General features: G+C 57.5%; 8 protein-coding genes across 8 annotated transcripts; 6 read left to right on the top strand and 2 right to left on the bottom strand.

Moving 5' to 3' along the window:
* Window positions 1-1,006: 1,006 nt before the first annotated feature.
* Window positions 1,007-2,744, top strand: HNM1-5 (Choline transport protein; the record flags this gene model as incomplete). The annotated part of the gene is made up of 3 exons (XM_032025277.1): window positions 1,007-1,141; window positions 1,216-1,473; window positions 1,542-2,744. 3 exons carry the CDS (start codon window positions 1,007-1,009, stop codon window positions 2,742-2,744), a joined length of 1,596 nt encoding a protein of 531 aa, XP_031878111.1.
* Window positions 2,745-4,682: 1,938 nt separating this feature from the next.
* Window positions 4,683-5,885, top strand: Reep2 (Receptor expression-enhancing protein 2; the record flags this gene model as incomplete). The annotated part of the gene is made up of 3 exons (XM_032025278.1): window positions 4,683-4,711; window positions 4,853-5,002; window positions 5,054-5,885. 3 exons carry the CDS (start codon window positions 4,683-4,685, stop codon window positions 5,883-5,885), a joined length of 1,011 nt encoding a protein of 336 aa, XP_031878112.1.
* A 412-nt stretch (window positions 5,886-6,297) lies between these two features.
* On the bottom strand, window positions 6,298-7,285 carry MGM101 (Mitochondrial genome maintenance protein MGM101; the record flags this gene model as incomplete). Its single annotated transcript, XM_032025279.1, has 2 exons — window positions 6,298-6,565; window positions 6,663-7,285. The coding sequence occupies 2 exons, from the start codon at window positions 7,283-7,285 to the stop codon at window positions 6,298-6,300; spliced, it is 891 nt and encodes a 296-aa protein (XP_031878113.1).
* A 368-nt stretch (window positions 7,286-7,653) lies between these two features.
* COA4 (Cytochrome oxidase assembly factor 4) lies at window positions 7,654-8,186 on the bottom strand (the record flags this gene model as incomplete). Its single annotated transcript, XM_032025280.1, has 4 exons — window positions 7,654-7,722; window positions 7,792-7,856; window positions 7,937-7,968; window positions 8,125-8,186. 4 exons carry the CDS (start codon window positions 8,184-8,186, stop codon window positions 7,654-7,656), a joined length of 228 nt encoding a protein of 75 aa, XP_031878114.1.
* Window positions 8,187-8,439: 253 nt separating this feature from the next.
* Window positions 8,440-10,603, top strand: BPL1 (Biotin--protein ligase; the record flags this gene model as incomplete). Its single annotated transcript, XM_066153179.1, has 5 exons — window positions 8,440-8,466; window positions 8,637-9,133; window positions 9,181-9,732; window positions 9,781-10,052; window positions 10,110-10,603. 5 exons carry the CDS (start codon window positions 8,440-8,442, stop codon window positions 10,601-10,603), a joined length of 1,842 nt encoding a protein of 613 aa, XP_066007357.1.
* A 762-nt stretch (window positions 10,604-11,365) lies between these two features.
* GTT1-0 (Glutathione S-transferase 1) lies at window positions 11,366-12,277 on the top strand (the record flags this gene model as incomplete). Its single annotated transcript, XM_032025282.1, has 3 exons — window positions 11,366-11,403; window positions 11,456-11,841; window positions 11,901-12,277. 3 exons carry the CDS (start codon window positions 11,366-11,368, stop codon window positions 12,275-12,277), a joined length of 801 nt encoding a protein of 266 aa, XP_031878116.1.
* Window positions 12,278-12,796: 519 nt separating this feature from the next.
* orsB-0 (Decarboxylase orsB) lies at window positions 12,797-13,792 on the top strand (the record flags this gene model as incomplete). The annotated part of the gene is made up of 1 exon (XM_032025283.1): window positions 12,797-13,792. One exon carries the CDS (start codon window positions 12,797-12,799, stop codon window positions 13,790-13,792), a length of 996 nt encoding a protein of 331 aa, XP_031878117.1.
* A 368-nt stretch (window positions 13,793-14,160) lies between these two features.
* On the top strand, window positions 14,161-15,114 carry CGGC5_v014978 (uncharacterized protein; the record flags this gene model as incomplete). Its single annotated transcript, XM_066153180.1, has 2 exons — window positions 14,161-14,353; window positions 14,423-15,114. The coding sequence occupies 2 exons, from the start codon at window positions 14,161-14,163 to the stop codon at window positions 15,112-15,114; spliced, it is 885 nt and encodes a 294-aa protein (XP_066007539.1).
* Window positions 15,115-15,416: the final 302 nt, after the last annotated feature.

Genomic DNA, 15,416 nt, shown 5'->3' on the forward strand with positions numbered 1-15,416 from the left:
TGTTATCCATGCATAACGGGTCGTAACACAAGTGTGGCCTGCAAGTGTAATTTCCTTTATAAAGAAACAAGCAATGCCAGGTAATTGAAATTAGATCCATTTGAATGGCCAACAGCAAAAAGGCCGCTACGATAGAGTGCAGACTGAAGAGCTCCTTCCCATGTGCCTAGCCCATTCCTTGTCCCGTGAGAGTGTGTCGGAAGACATTGGAACCGTGCCTGTAACAGTCCTGCTTTAGGACAAGAAGTATGAGAGCAAGCCGTAAGTCTATTTCATATATTGAGGAAATAAAATGGCACTTGTAACCAATCAGCGAATGCGGACAAGGCGCAGCATCCTGGTCAAGATTTCCTCCAGCCGTGTAATAGACAACTACGTTCAAAAGCGTGACCAACATGGGCTTACGGAACTACTTAACACAATTGTTTTTGCATCATTTCCATCACTCAATTGTCTTCTCGCAGGTATCTACAGCATGCCTCGTCCATGAAGTTGAGGAAGCCCACCACGGCAAGGGAAGATGTTCAATTTGTCTTCCCCCTTGTTCAAGCGAGCGACCCAATAAAAAGCAGCGACGCAATTCGCGGCCTCGGACTTGCAGCAGAACTTTCTTTTTCTGCAACGATCAGTGGCAAAAAAAAACAGATCCCTTCCCCTGCTAGCGGCCATTACAATTCATCAAGATGGCTGGGGGTCTCGTAGTTCCTCTCTATCTCGCGTTTTCCCGCCCAGCACACCCAATGGGAAGCTAGACATTGCCCTGCACGGCACTGGGGCCGATGTGTCTCAGGGTCGCTTCGCACATCGCACCACGTACCGAGCATCTCAAGGTGGATTGGCGCGATAGAGGTGCAGCGGCCAGATCGTCTAGTCGTCTTGGCACTGTTCATGGCCCGGTCGTGTTACCGAAGACTTTTCTAGGCGGCGATTCCCCCTCATTTCCTCCGTTGTCCTCAAAATTTGTATGCTGATTGTAAGTTGACGTGTCCTCGTGAGAGTCCACAACATGGCACAGGCCGACTTTATCGAGATGCAGCAGCCCAAGGGCGAGTACGCTGCGGTGAACACCACTAGCTCTTCTGAGAAGACGAGTGGCAGCGCCCACGCGCAGGTCGATGACAATGTCGGTTCATCGCTTCGGGTGAGTAACAAACTCCAATTCGATATGAAGCACGAGTGGACTTATGGTTCTCTGGAGTCTGACATCGCACGCAGAGACTGTTCTCATTCTGGCAACTTTTGGCGTTCGCCCTCATTTTTATGTCATCATGGGAAGTCATGGCGATGGACATGGGAGCAACATTTTACAACGGCGGACCGCAGACGCTTGCTTGGGGCATCATTCTCGTTGTCGTGGGAGCTATGACCCAGGCACTCTCGATGGCGGAGCTCGCAACAATCCAACCGATCGCTGGAGCACAGTATCACTGGACCCATTTCCTTGCTCCCGAGAAGCACCGCAGGTTCATCACGGTAAGTCTCACCCAAGTCTCCAAACCAAACCAGCAAGAAAACGCTGAGATGGTACTTACCGTTATCAGTGGATGCAAGGCTGGGTAACCTGGTTCGCCTGGGTCTCCGCGCTCGCCGGCTCGGCCGCCTCGGAAGCCAACATCATCATGGGCCTCGTCGTCACCAACTACCCGTCCTACTCCTTCCAGCCGTGGCACCTGACGCTCGTCATCGTCGCGCAGCTTGTCGCGTGCGGGCTCATCAACATTTACGCTTTCCGCTCGATCCCGTGGATGGAGCTTCTCGCGGGCGTGCTGCACGTCGTGCTCTGGGTCGTCATCGTCGTCGTGCTGCTCGCCCTCGCGCCGCGCGCGAGCGCCGACTTCGTCTTCTTCGAGCGCACCGTGAGCTCCGGCTGGACGAACGGGTTCGTGTCGTGGAACATTGGCATGCTGGTGCCGGCGTGGGGGTTCATCGGGTTCGACGGCGTGGTGCACATGTCGGAGGAGGTGCGGCGGGCGAAGCAGGCTGTGCCAAGGGCGATGCTGTGGACGATCGTGCTGAATGGGGTCATGTCGTACGGGATCATCTTGGCCATTCTGTTTGCGATGGGCGAGCCGGATGATGTTTTGGCGTCTGGTTATCCCATCATCCCGTTGCTGTTCAACGCGGCGGGCGCGAAGGCGGGGACGGCGATGGTGTGCGGACTGTTGATTATCACGTTCTGCGTGGTTGCCGCTTCGCTGGCGTCGGTGTCGAGAATTACGTGGGCATGGGCTCGAGATGGAGGGCTTCCGCGGTACTTTGCCAAGATCCATCCCAAGTACCGGGTTCCGGTCAGGTCTGTCTGGCTGCCCTGTGTCATCGTTACTTTGCTCTCGCTGTTTACGGTTGGCAACAACGCCACGGCAACCATCTTCTCGGCGTTCACGGCACTATCGTCTCTGGGTCTGTACAGTTCGTACATCATCGCCATATCCTGCATGCTTCATGCCAGGATGACGGGGCGTATCGGTCACGGCCCGGAATATGAGGTGCAGTACGGAGGATGGTCGTTGCCGAAGGGCTGGGGCACGCCGATCAACATTTACGCGCTGCTTTGGTCGATGTACCTGAGCATATGGCTGCCGTTCCCGCAGACCGTCCCCGTCACGGGTACGGAGATGAATTATGCTGGCCCAGTGTATGTTGTCGTTGTTGTTGGTGCGGTGAGCTTCTGGTACACTTGGGGTAAGAAGCACTGGCCTGGGTTGAACAAGACTGCCATTGAAAACGTCGAAGCGCATGATTAGTCTATTGAAGATTGGACGAAAATTGTAAAAGGAGAAGGGACTTTGTAATTTGCGAGGTATTCTATTCAACGGATAGAGTGGTGTTATTAGACACTTAGACTAGAGTTCAGAACTTAACCTAATTCAACACATACACGGGCTATGGCGCAGTCCGTACGTGGATACAGAATGGCGTCTTATTGCCAAGAGAGAATTGAGTTTTGCCTATGGCGGTAAAAGTCTCAGCCTCAATGCAACTCCCTACTGTGATGTCAAGAAGAATGAGAACAACTTCAGCCGGGGACTTGCAGCTGACCTGCTCTTTCTAGTTGCTCCAGAATTGCCTTTTACAGCAGGGCAAGTGTACGATAAGACACAGCGTGGGCTACACTTGAGGGTTGGAATTGTCGGAATGCAAACAAGAAGGAAGTTGACAAAAGACAGGCAAGTTTTCAGCTCATTCAAGACACGATTCATATTTGGTAGGGCCATGTTGTTCTTTTTTACAGAATCATGTGCTGCCTGTTGGTAAGGCTACGTGGCTGTTCAACGTGTTCTTTGTTGCCTGCCTAGCATAGAAGATGAGTTTACACAGACTGTAGCGTGAACTTCCAGCTTCCCCTCGACAGTTCGTTGGCTACATGTATCCCGAAAATTTCTTTGACGGTCTCAGTGGCATGTCTGAAAGGGGCATTCCGGAGGGGCAAGTTGGGGCCCTGACCAGGGTGCGGGACCGACAGGTGCTAACAGCATCACATGCCGCTTGGATACGGGGGAGACCTGGGGGTAAAACATGGTTCCTTTCGGGTAAGATGGGCATTTGACTTCGTCAATGGACGCGTACTCGCAGTTCTGGCTGGTCCAGGCAACCGTCAACCAAAGACAGGTGTTTGTTTCTCTGGCAGACTCAGGCACGAACCTTAGCGTTGCCACACATATATTTTTTTGTCAAAGACTAGGTGTTCATTAAGGGGTTTCTCGTGGTATTAAAGACGGCATCGTGCGTCGGTGAGCCCTGCAACAGCCCACGGACCGAGATGAGATGAAAACATGAGTTGTCGAGTCGTCCCTGCCAGGTCCGGTTTCAGCATTGCTTAAGTGATCCTTATCGGCTTATCGGACGCCCCTCAATGACGTCGGCCAATCCAGGTGCAGCAGGCACGCACTAGAATCTTATCCAGGCCCCTCCCTCCACGTCCGTTGCGACGCCCCTCCGATCAACCGCAAGTGCGCGGCTTCTAGCGGGTAAGGTGCGCCCCCAAAACGATCTCCGGTGCGCCCCCCTCCCCCCTCCAGTGTCCCCGCCACGAGTGTCCCCTCAGCTCGCCCCGCTGCATCCGCCAAGGTGAGTGTGAGAGCTAGCTCACTTGACCTGGAGAGAAAGTGCCTGCACCGTGACCTGCTCTGTCCGCGTGCTCAGGACCCCCATTCCCCACCCTGTCACTCACCTCACCTCTCTCGTCTTCCGAGCGCCGACACTGGTTGCTGCTCCTGCTGCTGCTACTACTGCTACTACTGCGCCTACACCTGCACCGGCTGCTTGCATCTGCACCTCCTCCCACCTCTACTGGTCGCGGTCGTACAAGTGCTATTCCGCCTGCCTCACCTTACGACCGACTTTCCGTCTTACACAGCGCCCTGACGGGATCATCTGGGACGTGGGATCTGGAACCCTTCGAACGCAGGCCCCCGACTCTTACTTGAACCTTCACCTCGACTCGGTCCGGCCAGGCCATCCCGTCTGCGCAACCCCTCGCCTGACGTCGGCTGTGCTGCCCTGCTGAGCTTCTTCCATCAGGTTCCCGCTGCCGCTGCGCGTGCGCTGACCGATCCGTGTGCAAGGCTGCCGCCATCCATCTCTTCTTCGCTGATACAACATCTCTTTCTCTCTCACACACCTTCTCGACCTTTTCCCTACCTGCTGCTTCCCTTATCGATACTCCCACCCGAAGCGCAACCATGTTCGACATATTCGCCCATCTCTTATCGTGAGTACAGCCCGCGCGGGGCACCCTGCCGCCCCTCCGATCCCGTTCTCCCCGATGCTCTCCCCCATACTTCTCTCTGGGGCTGGGGGAAGCCGCCGCCGATTCCGGACTTCTCACTGACTTCGCGACACCGCATCGTAGTTCCATCGCATCCTTCCTCTTCCCCCTCTTCGCCTCTTACAAGGCCCTCAAGACCTCCGACCCCGCCCAGCTGACGCCATGGCTCATGTACTGGGTCGTCCTCGCCTGCGCGCTCCTCGTCGAGTCCTGGACTGAATGGATTCTCGTCTGGTATGTCGCAACTGCCCTCTCCTCTGCAATTGCGTCGGCTAACACTACTAGGATTCCCTTCTACGCCTATATCCGCCTTTTCTTCCTCCTCTACCTCGTCCTCCCCCAGACCCAAGGCGCCCGCATCATCTACCAAACCCACGTCCACCCATTCCTCCAAGACAACGAAGCCCAAATCGAAGAGTTCATCTCGGAAGCCCACGACCGCCTCAAGGCCGCTGGCATCGCCTACCTAAAGCGCGCCATTGAGCTCATCAAGACGAACGTTCTCGGCTTGCCTCCAGGCGAGCCCGAACCCGCCGCTACCCCGCCCCCGGCTTCTCAGTCCTACACTCAGTCGCTGCTTGCCCGGTTTAGCGTCCCTGCCGCGCGCTGGGCACCCGCCGGTAACACCGGCACCGACTTCTACAACCTCCTCGCCGGCGCCGTCTCGGCTGCCACCGGTGGCGGCGTGACCGGCCATCCACACCAGGACCTCTCCAAGTCTGGCAACCTCATCCCGCCGGAGCTGCAGGGCGGCGAGCGCACGAGCTTCATCGCCGCGCAGCGCGAGCGCCTGGCATTCCTCCTCAAAGTTCTGGAGCGCGAGGCTGCTGTCACCGAGGGTCAGGTGCCTGGCAGGGCGGGAAGCATGCAGCTGGATGGGGCAGACGACGACGAGCCTACGCAGAGGCCAATGAGCGCGCACAGCGGGCTGAGCAAGTCGCGCAGCGAGACCGACTTTGAAAAGATTGATGCTGAGAGCGGGGCCGAGGACCAAGACGGCGAAGGGACCGTGAGGCGGAGACAGGGCGGGGGATCGTCGTGGATGCCGTTCGGATGGGGCTCCACGCCGACGGCTGAGAATCCCGACGGTGGGTCTAGCTCTGGCGTGCAGAAGTAGTGTCTCGCTTCTCTTTTGATTGAACTGGGCTACGGAGTTTTGTGGGTTCCATGTCTGATTTTGCTAGATTCGGCCGGGCGGAGCATCGGATGGACAGACTTGTAAGACGTCTTCGGGGACCAGAAAACACTGCGCTCCCCTCAATCCCCTCTTGTTCAGGGCTGAATAGACGGGGCTCATCGCTAGCAGTCGATGTCCCTTCTCACGAACCGATATGAAGTCTTTCATCGAGGCAAGCTGCTGTTGTCGCTACGTAAAATGCCTATGCGTCTATGCGCGTTTCCCATGCCATATGATCTGGTCTATTTATACAGGAGAGATTCCCATCCAATCGTACATTGTTTTATTCCTCGTGGGTCTATACACTTCACCACCCCTTGCATCTTGTTTTCTTTCCATGTTTTTCGGTTAATTACTGCGTCTTCTTGAACGGGTACGCAATCGGCACATCCTTGCGGGTCCAGACGAGCTTCTTCTTGCCCGTGGTGACGTGCTCGCACCACACCTCGAGGGCGTACTCCTTCTTGAAGGCGCGGATGAAGACGGGGTCCCACAGGTCGGAGGCGATACCCAGGTCTTTGCAGCAGCGCATCAGGGCATTGGATTTGCAGCCCTCGACGGCGGAGGGGAGGTTCTCGACGTTGAAGTAGCCGTTTTCGCCTTGTGCCTGGGAGATGAATCTGCGTGGTGATAAAGTTAGTCTTGCTGCTCTGTCTCATTCCCGGAGAGACAACGAGAAGCGAGGAGATATTAGGTTCACATATTAGGCTCACGTACCGTCCCTCGGCGATGAGGGCATACTCCCTCGTCACGATCCTCTCGCCGACGACGACCTCGCCCTTGGGCACCAGGCCCCAGCCGCCGGGGCCGAATGCCTGGTTAAGGATGCGGCGGTACTTGATCTCGGGCAGGTAGATGATGCCGTCGGGCTTGACCTCGACGTCGGCCGGGTTGACGGGCTGCAGCAGGATGTCGACGACCTCCTTGGGGAAGCGCGCTGTGCCGAGGCCGTAGTATGATCTCGTCCAGTCGACGACGCCGTTGCCGTTGCCGTCCTCGCTTCCGCTCCCGTTGCCGTTACTGGTGCCGTTGTCGAAGGGCGCGGTGGGCAGCGGGGTGGAGGAGGAGAGCGAGGGGCCGATGGCAGCGTCGGCTTCGGGGGTTGATGCTGCTGCTGCGGGTGGCGGGGGCTTGGGCGCGGGCTTGGTGTATGGCTTCTTGACTATCGGCGTCGCGGCGCGGGAGACGGCGGGCTTCGGGGCGGGTTTGGGTGCTGTTGCTGTCGCGGCGGCGGCTGCTTTTGTGCGTGTTGTGGAGGTGATTCTGGCGATTTGGGTGGCGGGGCGGGTGAGGCGCAGGAGCGGGCGGAGGGCTTGCTGGGAAGCCATGGCGGGGATCATTATGGGATTTGTATGCTTTCTGCAAATAAATCAGGAAAGAGAGAGCGGTAGAGAATGTTGGACGGAGCAGGCGGCGCAAATGGGTGTTTGCGCGCTGTCGATGGTGATATCGTGAATGGGCGGCGGCGGCGGGCGGGTAGTGATTGAGAGATTGAAATTTGGCCGGGGCGGAGGAACGCCGTGCCGTGGATTGGAGCTTGGGCCACCGCTTAAATGGGGACCGTGTGAGCGACGCCTCGGCACTGTTGCGGTCATGGAGCAGTTGGTCAGTCCACTTCGTTCTGAGGGCATCATGATGTTGTTGATGGGAGTTATGTACAGTAATTATACACGCATCGTACACGTCTTTCATGCCGAAGAGTCGAGAATCAGGCGTCTTTGGTGTCTGTCCGGGCATCGTTCCCCTGCTGCTTCCAACAGCTCTTGAACCGCTCCATCTGGGACGACCCCCGTCGTCAGCTTCGCTCATCACGTTGGTTGGCCAGGGGGGGAGGAATTGGACGAACCTCGGCGGTGCATTGTCGCCAGTCCTTCTTTTCGAAATAGCAGTCCGTCAACTTTGAATTCTCGTCTGTTGAACGGCATGTTAGCGCAAGCCATTGCCGGCCGATCGTTCCGTGGCTGGATCGGAGAATGCGGTTGAACGTTTACCTGCGCAGCCGGTGCTGAAGATGCGCTTGTCCCTGCATGGCAACGTTAGCCGCAGTCCCTGCGTTTTTGTTTTGATTGCCGTCGACCATTTTCCTCCGAGATGTTTTTTTCCTCATCGATTTCACGCCACGAAGGTCACTGTCTCGGAGAAGAGTGAGATCCGTCGAGGTGAAAAGGGAAATACGCACCAGTCATCGGGCTCGTCGTCTGCTGCCGCCTTCTGCGCCGCGTCGCTCTCTTGCTTCGACATTGTTTCCTCCTGTTCGATATCCGCTCTGAGAGCTGAAGTTTGCGCTGATTGACGAGTGCAGGCTGCTTTTACTTCGTCGGATGTGAGGAAGGGAAAAAGAGTCAAATTTAGCATTGAGGAATTGTTGGGGTTCAGCACTTCAGGACAGTGCCCCTAAATTTTCGGCGTTTGACTCCCAACGACGGGGCTTATTCACTCACTCACTCACTCATCCCTCACAACTAATCTCACCGGCCATCGCCAAAATCACACAATGGCTCCCCGGAAACTGAACGTGCTGGTCTACAGCGGCAAGCAACCTCCCAATTCTCATTCCACGTCCTCAAACTGACACCCACAACAGGCACCGGCACGACCCTCGAATCAGTCCGCCACGCCCTCCTCACCCTCCGCCACCTCCTCTCCCCCACCTACGCCGTCATCCCGCTCCCGGAGCCCGCGCTGCTCAAGGAGCCCTGGCAGGCAACCTGCGCGCTGCTCGTGATCCCGGGCGGCGGCGACCTGGGCTACTGCCGCGTGCTCAACGGCGCCGGCAACCGGCGCATCGCCGAGTTCGTCCGCAAGGGCGGGTCGTACCTCGGCTTCTGCGCGGGCGGGTACTACGCCTCGCGCAAGTGCGAGTTCGAGGTCGGCGACAAGACGCTCGAGGTCATTGGCACGCGCGAGCTGGGCTTCTTCCCCGGGACGTGCCGCGGCGGCGCGTTCAAGGGGTTTGCGTACCATAGTGAGAGCGGCGCGCGGGCTGTGAGACTGAGTACGGCGGACGGGGAGGTGGTGAGCTATTATAACGGGGGCGGGGTGTTTGTTGATGCGGAGGGGTGTTCGGGGGTTGAGGTGCTTGCGAGTTATGCGGATGAGATTGATGTTGATGGCGGGGATGGGAAGGCTGCGGTGATTTACTCCAAGGTTGGGAACGGGCATGTCGTTCTCACCGGTCCTCATCCCGAGTATGTCCCTCGGCCCCCTTTTTGATGGCTCAGCTAACGATACCCAGATTCGCTGCCGCAAACCTGCACCCCCAGCCCAAGATACCATCCTACGAAACCCTCATCGCGACGCTCGCAGCAGCCGACGCAGCCCGCATCTCCTTCCTCCGCACCTGTCTCGCCAAACTCGGCCTCGACCTCAGCGCCGACCCGTCCGCTCCCCCGGTGCTCTCCCGCCTGCACCTGACTTCGGCAAACCACACCGAGGTCGCCGAGACGCTGGCCTCCTGGGAGGAGGCGATCACGCGCACCGGGGATGGGGAAGAGTACATCCACGGCGAGCACGACGTCTTCCGCATAGAGAAGCAGGCCACGCGGTTCAGCGTCGAGGACCTGCGGGACGCGCTGCCGTCCGGGGCCATGGACTACGACAAGGTGGTCAAGGTCATCGTCCCGCACGAGGAGGCGTGGCCAGATGTTAAGGAGACGCCGAGCTTCAACCACCGGCTGTATTACAACAGCTTGAAGGGGTACCGCGAGAAGGAGAAGGAGGCGGAGGAGTGGGGCGATACGTTGTTGTATGGTGAGGTTGTGACGAGCACGAACACGCTCATGGACAAGTATGTTTCCTCTTTCCATGCTATGTGAAGGCATGCTGACTTTGGCAGAAATAACAAGCTCTTGTCTTGTCTTCCAACCGGCTTCACACTTACGGCGGCAGTTTCAGTCGCCGCCCGCGGCCGAGGCACGAACGTCTGGATTGCACCGCCCGGAAGCTTGCTCTTCTCAACGGTCATCAACCATCCCGCACACCTGGCCGCCTCTCACCCGATCGTGTTCCTGCAGTACATCTCAGCGATCGCCATCGCCGAGGCCGTGCAGACGTATGATGTGGGATGCGGCGATATCCCAATCAAGCTCAAGTGGCCCAACGACATCTGTAAGTCTCCTCATATCTTCCTCTCCTCAAAAAGACCGTATCTAACCACGATCGCAGACTGCCGCGACCCCGCCTCCTCCCCCTCGGACCCCTCCTACGTCAAGATCGGCGGCATCCTCTCCACCTGCAGCTACTTCCAGGGCTCGTATCAGTGCGTCGTCGGCATCGGCATCAACACGACCAACACGCGCCCGACGACCTCGCTCAAGGCCATCGCGCCGGCCTCGCTGCCCGGCGGCTTCCACATCGAGACGCTGCTTGCGCGCATCCTGCCGCGCTTCGAGGCCATCTACGCGCAGTTCCGCCGCGAGGGCTTCTCGCGCGACCTCGAGGAGCGGTACTACAGGCACTGGCTGCACTCCGGGCAGACGGTGACGCTGGAGCAGGAGGCCGGCGCGCGGGCGCGGATCGTGGGCATCACGCGCGACTGGGGCCTGTTGAAGGCGGTCGAGGTTGATAGGGACGGGCGCGAGACGGGGCGGATGTGGGCTTTGCAGAGCGATGAGAATAGTTTTGATTTTTGGAAGGGGCTGGTGAAGAGGAAGTTGTAGTTCGGGGGGGACGCCTCCGATCATCCGTCCTCGTGGGTCTGGAACACCAGCGCTGTTGTTGGAAAGTTGACAAAAGTCCGGGACAATCGAATACCGAGCTTACGCTCATCAAGAAAGGTGCCAGGAACCGTCCCATGCTTGTGGGCACGAAAACATCCCGTGAATGACCGACGGGGACATCCTACGGGACCCATTTAGGAAAGCAGAAGTCCCTGTCGCGATGCTCCAACCCCGGACCTGAATCTTAAAGCCGTCTTACTTGCATGAACATCTCATCCTCATCCACCCCAATCAATCGCTTACAACTTGAGGAAGTTTGAAGTACACAAAATCGTACCTTGCAGCCTATTCTCGCCCGAATCGTCCAGGCCCTTAGGAATACTCCCCCAAGTCAGCCCACATAGCCCGCCCGGCACACAGCGGAACCGCTCCGCACACGGCCCACATAGCCCCCGTCCCCCGATCCTACCGGCGGTCAGAATCTCTCCGCCGATGACCCGACTGCTATTAAATCAGCGCACGTCATGATGCTCTCCCTGAGCCCAAAAAAACCCGCCGAAGCCCTCCAGCCAACCAAAGTCCCCCAAAACCCACAATGATCATCGCCGCGAACGCTGGACTGCTAGCGGCACGTGGCGCTCGGCTAACGACCGCCTTGGCTTATTATGGCGTCCCCTCATCGCGCAACGGAACCTCACCTTCATCCACAACGCAAGACGCAAATCTCACTCACACTCACTGCCCACCAAACGAAAGTTCACAATGGCGACCGACGAACAGCCCAAGATCAAACTCTTCTGGTCTGTCCTGCCTTCACCCCAATTGAATCCACCACACTAACCCCAAACACAGGCTGAACGACTCCCGCGCGCAAAACATCCTCTGGCTCCTCGAGGAACTCAACCTCAGCTACACGACCGAGGTCTTCCTCCGCCAGCCCAACCGGCTCGCGCCGCCGGAGCTCACGCAGGTGCACCCGCTCGGCAAGTCGCCCGTGCTCGAAATCACGCCACCCAACGGCGGCGAGCCCATCAAGCTCGCCGAGAGCGGCTACATCACGCAGTACCTCGTCGAGCACTTCGGCCAGAACAAGCCGTCGCTGGTGCCGCGCAAATGGAAGGACGGCCAGGAGGGCAAGGTCGGCGGCGAGACGGAGGCGTACGCGCGGTTCCAGTACCTGCTGCACTACGTCGAGGGCACCTTCTTCCCGACGCTGGTGCAGTACCTCCTCTTCAGCAGTATACCCTTCCCACGCCCCCTTTACTCTCATCGCGCGTGTCTCACTAACATGGCCCAGTCCTCAAATCGGACAACGTGCCCTTCTTCATCCGCCCCATCACCTCCCTCGTCGTCAACAAGGTCATGTCCCTCGTGCTCTTCCCCAACGCGCAGAAGAACCTCGCCCTGCTCGAGTCGTACCTCAAGACCGCGCCGGGCGTAACCGACGGCAACGGCTTCCTCTGCGGGCCGGAGCTCAGCGCCGCGGACATCCTGCTCAGCTTTGGGCTGACGACGGCGGACCACCTCGGCGCGTTCGACGCGATGGGCACCTGGGAGGGCGGGTCGGCGCGGACGGCGTATCCGTTAGTGGCGGCGTACATTGACCGGATCAAGAAGGAGCCTGGGTATTTGAAGGCGAGGGAGAAGGCGAAGGAGATTGAGGGGAGGAAGTAGAGTGTATGAAAGAGAGAGCCGGGAGGAGATTAGGAATTGAAAGACGAATTATTTTGGCGCCTACCAAGCCTCGTATACAGATGAGGAGTTTTGCTATCTGGGCGGGTAGGAGGCAAAGACGATGACGAGGACGAAAGGGACGACAGGGACGACCATAACAGGGACTATAACAGCGGGGACGATAGCGACAATAGGGACGACAAAATTGTTTATATAAAAAGAACTGCCAGACCTAACATAATAATTAGTTATCCGCCCCGTTAGCTAGAGGTATCCGCCCGTATGGCAAGGCTCTAGATGAAAGGTTGGACGGTTTGCTGCCGAGTCCCGTGATCTGAATGCATGTCTCGGACGCAGTACCGCAAAGTAAACTCAAAGAGGCGTCGAGGCGTTGGGGAAGTGCGGGGAGCTAATACATCATCAAAACAACCACACTCGCTTTCACTTACCTAGTCAATTCCCAACGGCAACCCTCATCCACACCACTGCCAACTTCTTGATATCAATTGACTCACAGCCATGGCCCCAAACATCCCCCCACTCATCGCTCTCGAAGAGCACTTCATCGCCCCAGCCCTTCTCCCCGAGCTCTCCGACATTTACGCAGAACAGCTCAAACACCTCCCCGACATCGCCGCGCGCCTCACGGACGTCGGCCCGCTCCGCCTCGCCGACATGGACAAGAACCACATCGCACTGCAAGCCGTCTCCCACGCGCCGGGCCTCGCCTCCCGCCCAGCGCGGATGAGCGTCCTCGCCAACGACACCCTCGCCGAGTCCATTCGCGCGCACCCGCACCGCTTTGTGGGCCTAGCAGTGCTGCCGATGGCGGATCCCCCGGCTGCGGCGGCGGAGCTGAGGAGGTGCGTCAAGGAGCTGGGGTTCGTCGGGGCGCTGGTCGACGCGCACGCCGACGGGACGCATTACGACGCCGAGAAGTTCTGGGAGGTCTTCAGGGTCGCGGCGGAGCTGGACGTGCCGATCTATCTGCACCCGACGTGGCCATCGCAGGTGCAGCAGGAGGCGTACGACGGCAACTTCGAGCTTGGGGCGGCGAAGAGCTTGGGGACGAGCGGGTTTGGGTGGCATCAGGAGACGGGCCTTGCTGTGCTCAAACTCTTCGCCGCCGGGCTGTTTGACGAGGTCCCCGGGCTGAAGATTGTGATTGGGCATTTCGGGGAGATGCTGCCGTTCATGATGGAGCGGGTTGACAAGTTGTCGGTGAGATGGGGGCCCAGGAGGAGGGCGTGGAAGGAGGTCTGGGAGGGGAATATCTGGCTTACCACGAGCGGGGTCTGGGGCATGGCGCCGCTGGCTTGTGTGTTGCGGAATACGCCTGTTGAGCATGTGCTGTACAGCGTCGACTACCCGTTTGAGAAGAGCGAGAACGGGGTCAAGTGGATGGAGGAGTTGAAAGGGAGCGGGCTGGTAGGGGAGCAGGTGTTGGCCATGATTGCGCATGGAAACGCTGAGAGGTTGTTCAGGGTCAAGATCAAGGAGGGGCAGCTCGGATGAGGCTTCCGCAGTTGAATCTCTTGCTTCCAGCAAAAATGCTGCCTCGGGGAATCGCGCTTGCCAAAGCTCAGTCATACTACTCACTTCTTTCCATTTCAATGGTAGCTCTTCCCTGAAGCGTCCAAGAAGGAAAACAAACATCAGGATAAAAAGAGCGCTTCTCCTCAACTTCTCGCCTTTAACCTCCAACATCTCCGCTATCATCACCTTTCTGCGCAAACAAACGAGAACGACTGCGACTCTTCTCGCCGCATGCATGATATAGAGAACCGACGTGACAAACATCTCTTGAAAGTCATTGGATCTTGAACGCTTGAAAACCTGGAACCCCATTCGAGCCCGGACTTTTATGATCTCGATCAGGCAAAATGTTCACAGGCAACGAACCGGGCAACGAGAAGCTCACTGCTGATGAGATGATCCAAGACTGCAACCTTAAAGCTCAGACTAAGATCCAGGCTCTAACGGACAAGATCACGTCTTACACCGACATCTTGAAAATATTCAATTGGGAAATGCTCGCAGACCTCTCTGATACCGCAAATATCATCGTTACCAAGAGTACGTTTCGGTTGTGTCGCACGCCATTTTACAGACAAATCCAAAAGGCAGTGCTCCAGCAACTACCAGGACGAGTTGTGCAAGAGTCGGTCCTCTGGGCGATAGCAATCCGCGCCGTTGCCGTGCCTGACAGTGGACAAACAACAGACCTGTGGAGGGCTCACTACGAACTCAGAGACACTGTGCTGGCGATGACTGAAGTCGTCGAAGCGTTTCGGGAGGATCGACAGGTTTTGGACATCGTTGAAATGGTACAAAAAGCATACAAAGTTCGCCTCCCGAACGTGACCTATACCGGAGTATGGGCGATCAACATGGAAGGTAAACCGTCGAAAGCAGCCCCTGGGCCGGGATCACAACCTCAAGCATTTACCGAAGCACAGATGACAGCTATGGAGCAACGGGTGGCCCAAGCATCGGCAATATTGCCGATGGAGATTCGTTTGGATGCAACGGTGAAGTTTCTGGGGCGTTTGGCGATGGAGAAGCTAGGCGGGGACATCACTGTGGGCATCGACTCCTACATGCAACGCACGAAGGCCAAGTACGACCGTATGAGAGAAGACCAGGGGGCCCAGATGGCAGACAACACAGTATTGGGACATTCTTCCGCGACCATCTCGACAGCTGAATCCCTAGTCATGACCGGCTGGGACAGCTTCAACGGTGCCCAAATCAATACCGATTCGGATGACTACTACGCCAATCTCGATCCCCGACTTCAAATCGATTGGCAGTATCGAACCACGGAACACGACTGACCGTGGGTACACTTGAGGAGGGAACAAACCCCTTGATAACTAAGTAGACTTGGACAATACAACTTCGCGTTACACTCACATCTTGCCCTGGAGAACCAGAAGTAGCTTCGCCTCATAGGTAGCCTGAGTATGTGCCATGGTGAAGATACGACCACAGAGTAGTAGGGATGGATATAAAGTAATGATGCCGAAGGTGAGCCATGGGGCAATCTGGTGTTGCGAGAGCCTGCGAATACGGGGCACCCTCACCTGCCCCATCATCGTCCCACCAGTAGAGTTGAGATATCCGACGACGCCTCCAA

This window comes from Colletotrichum fructicola (assembly GCF_000319635.2).
Source record: "Colletotrichum fructicola Nara gc5 chromosome Unknown KSG_Nara_v1_contig09, whole genome shotgun sequence".
Lineage (NCBI taxonomy): Eukaryota > Fungi > Ascomycota > Sordariomycetes > Glomerellales > Glomerellaceae > Colletotrichum > Colletotrichum fructicola.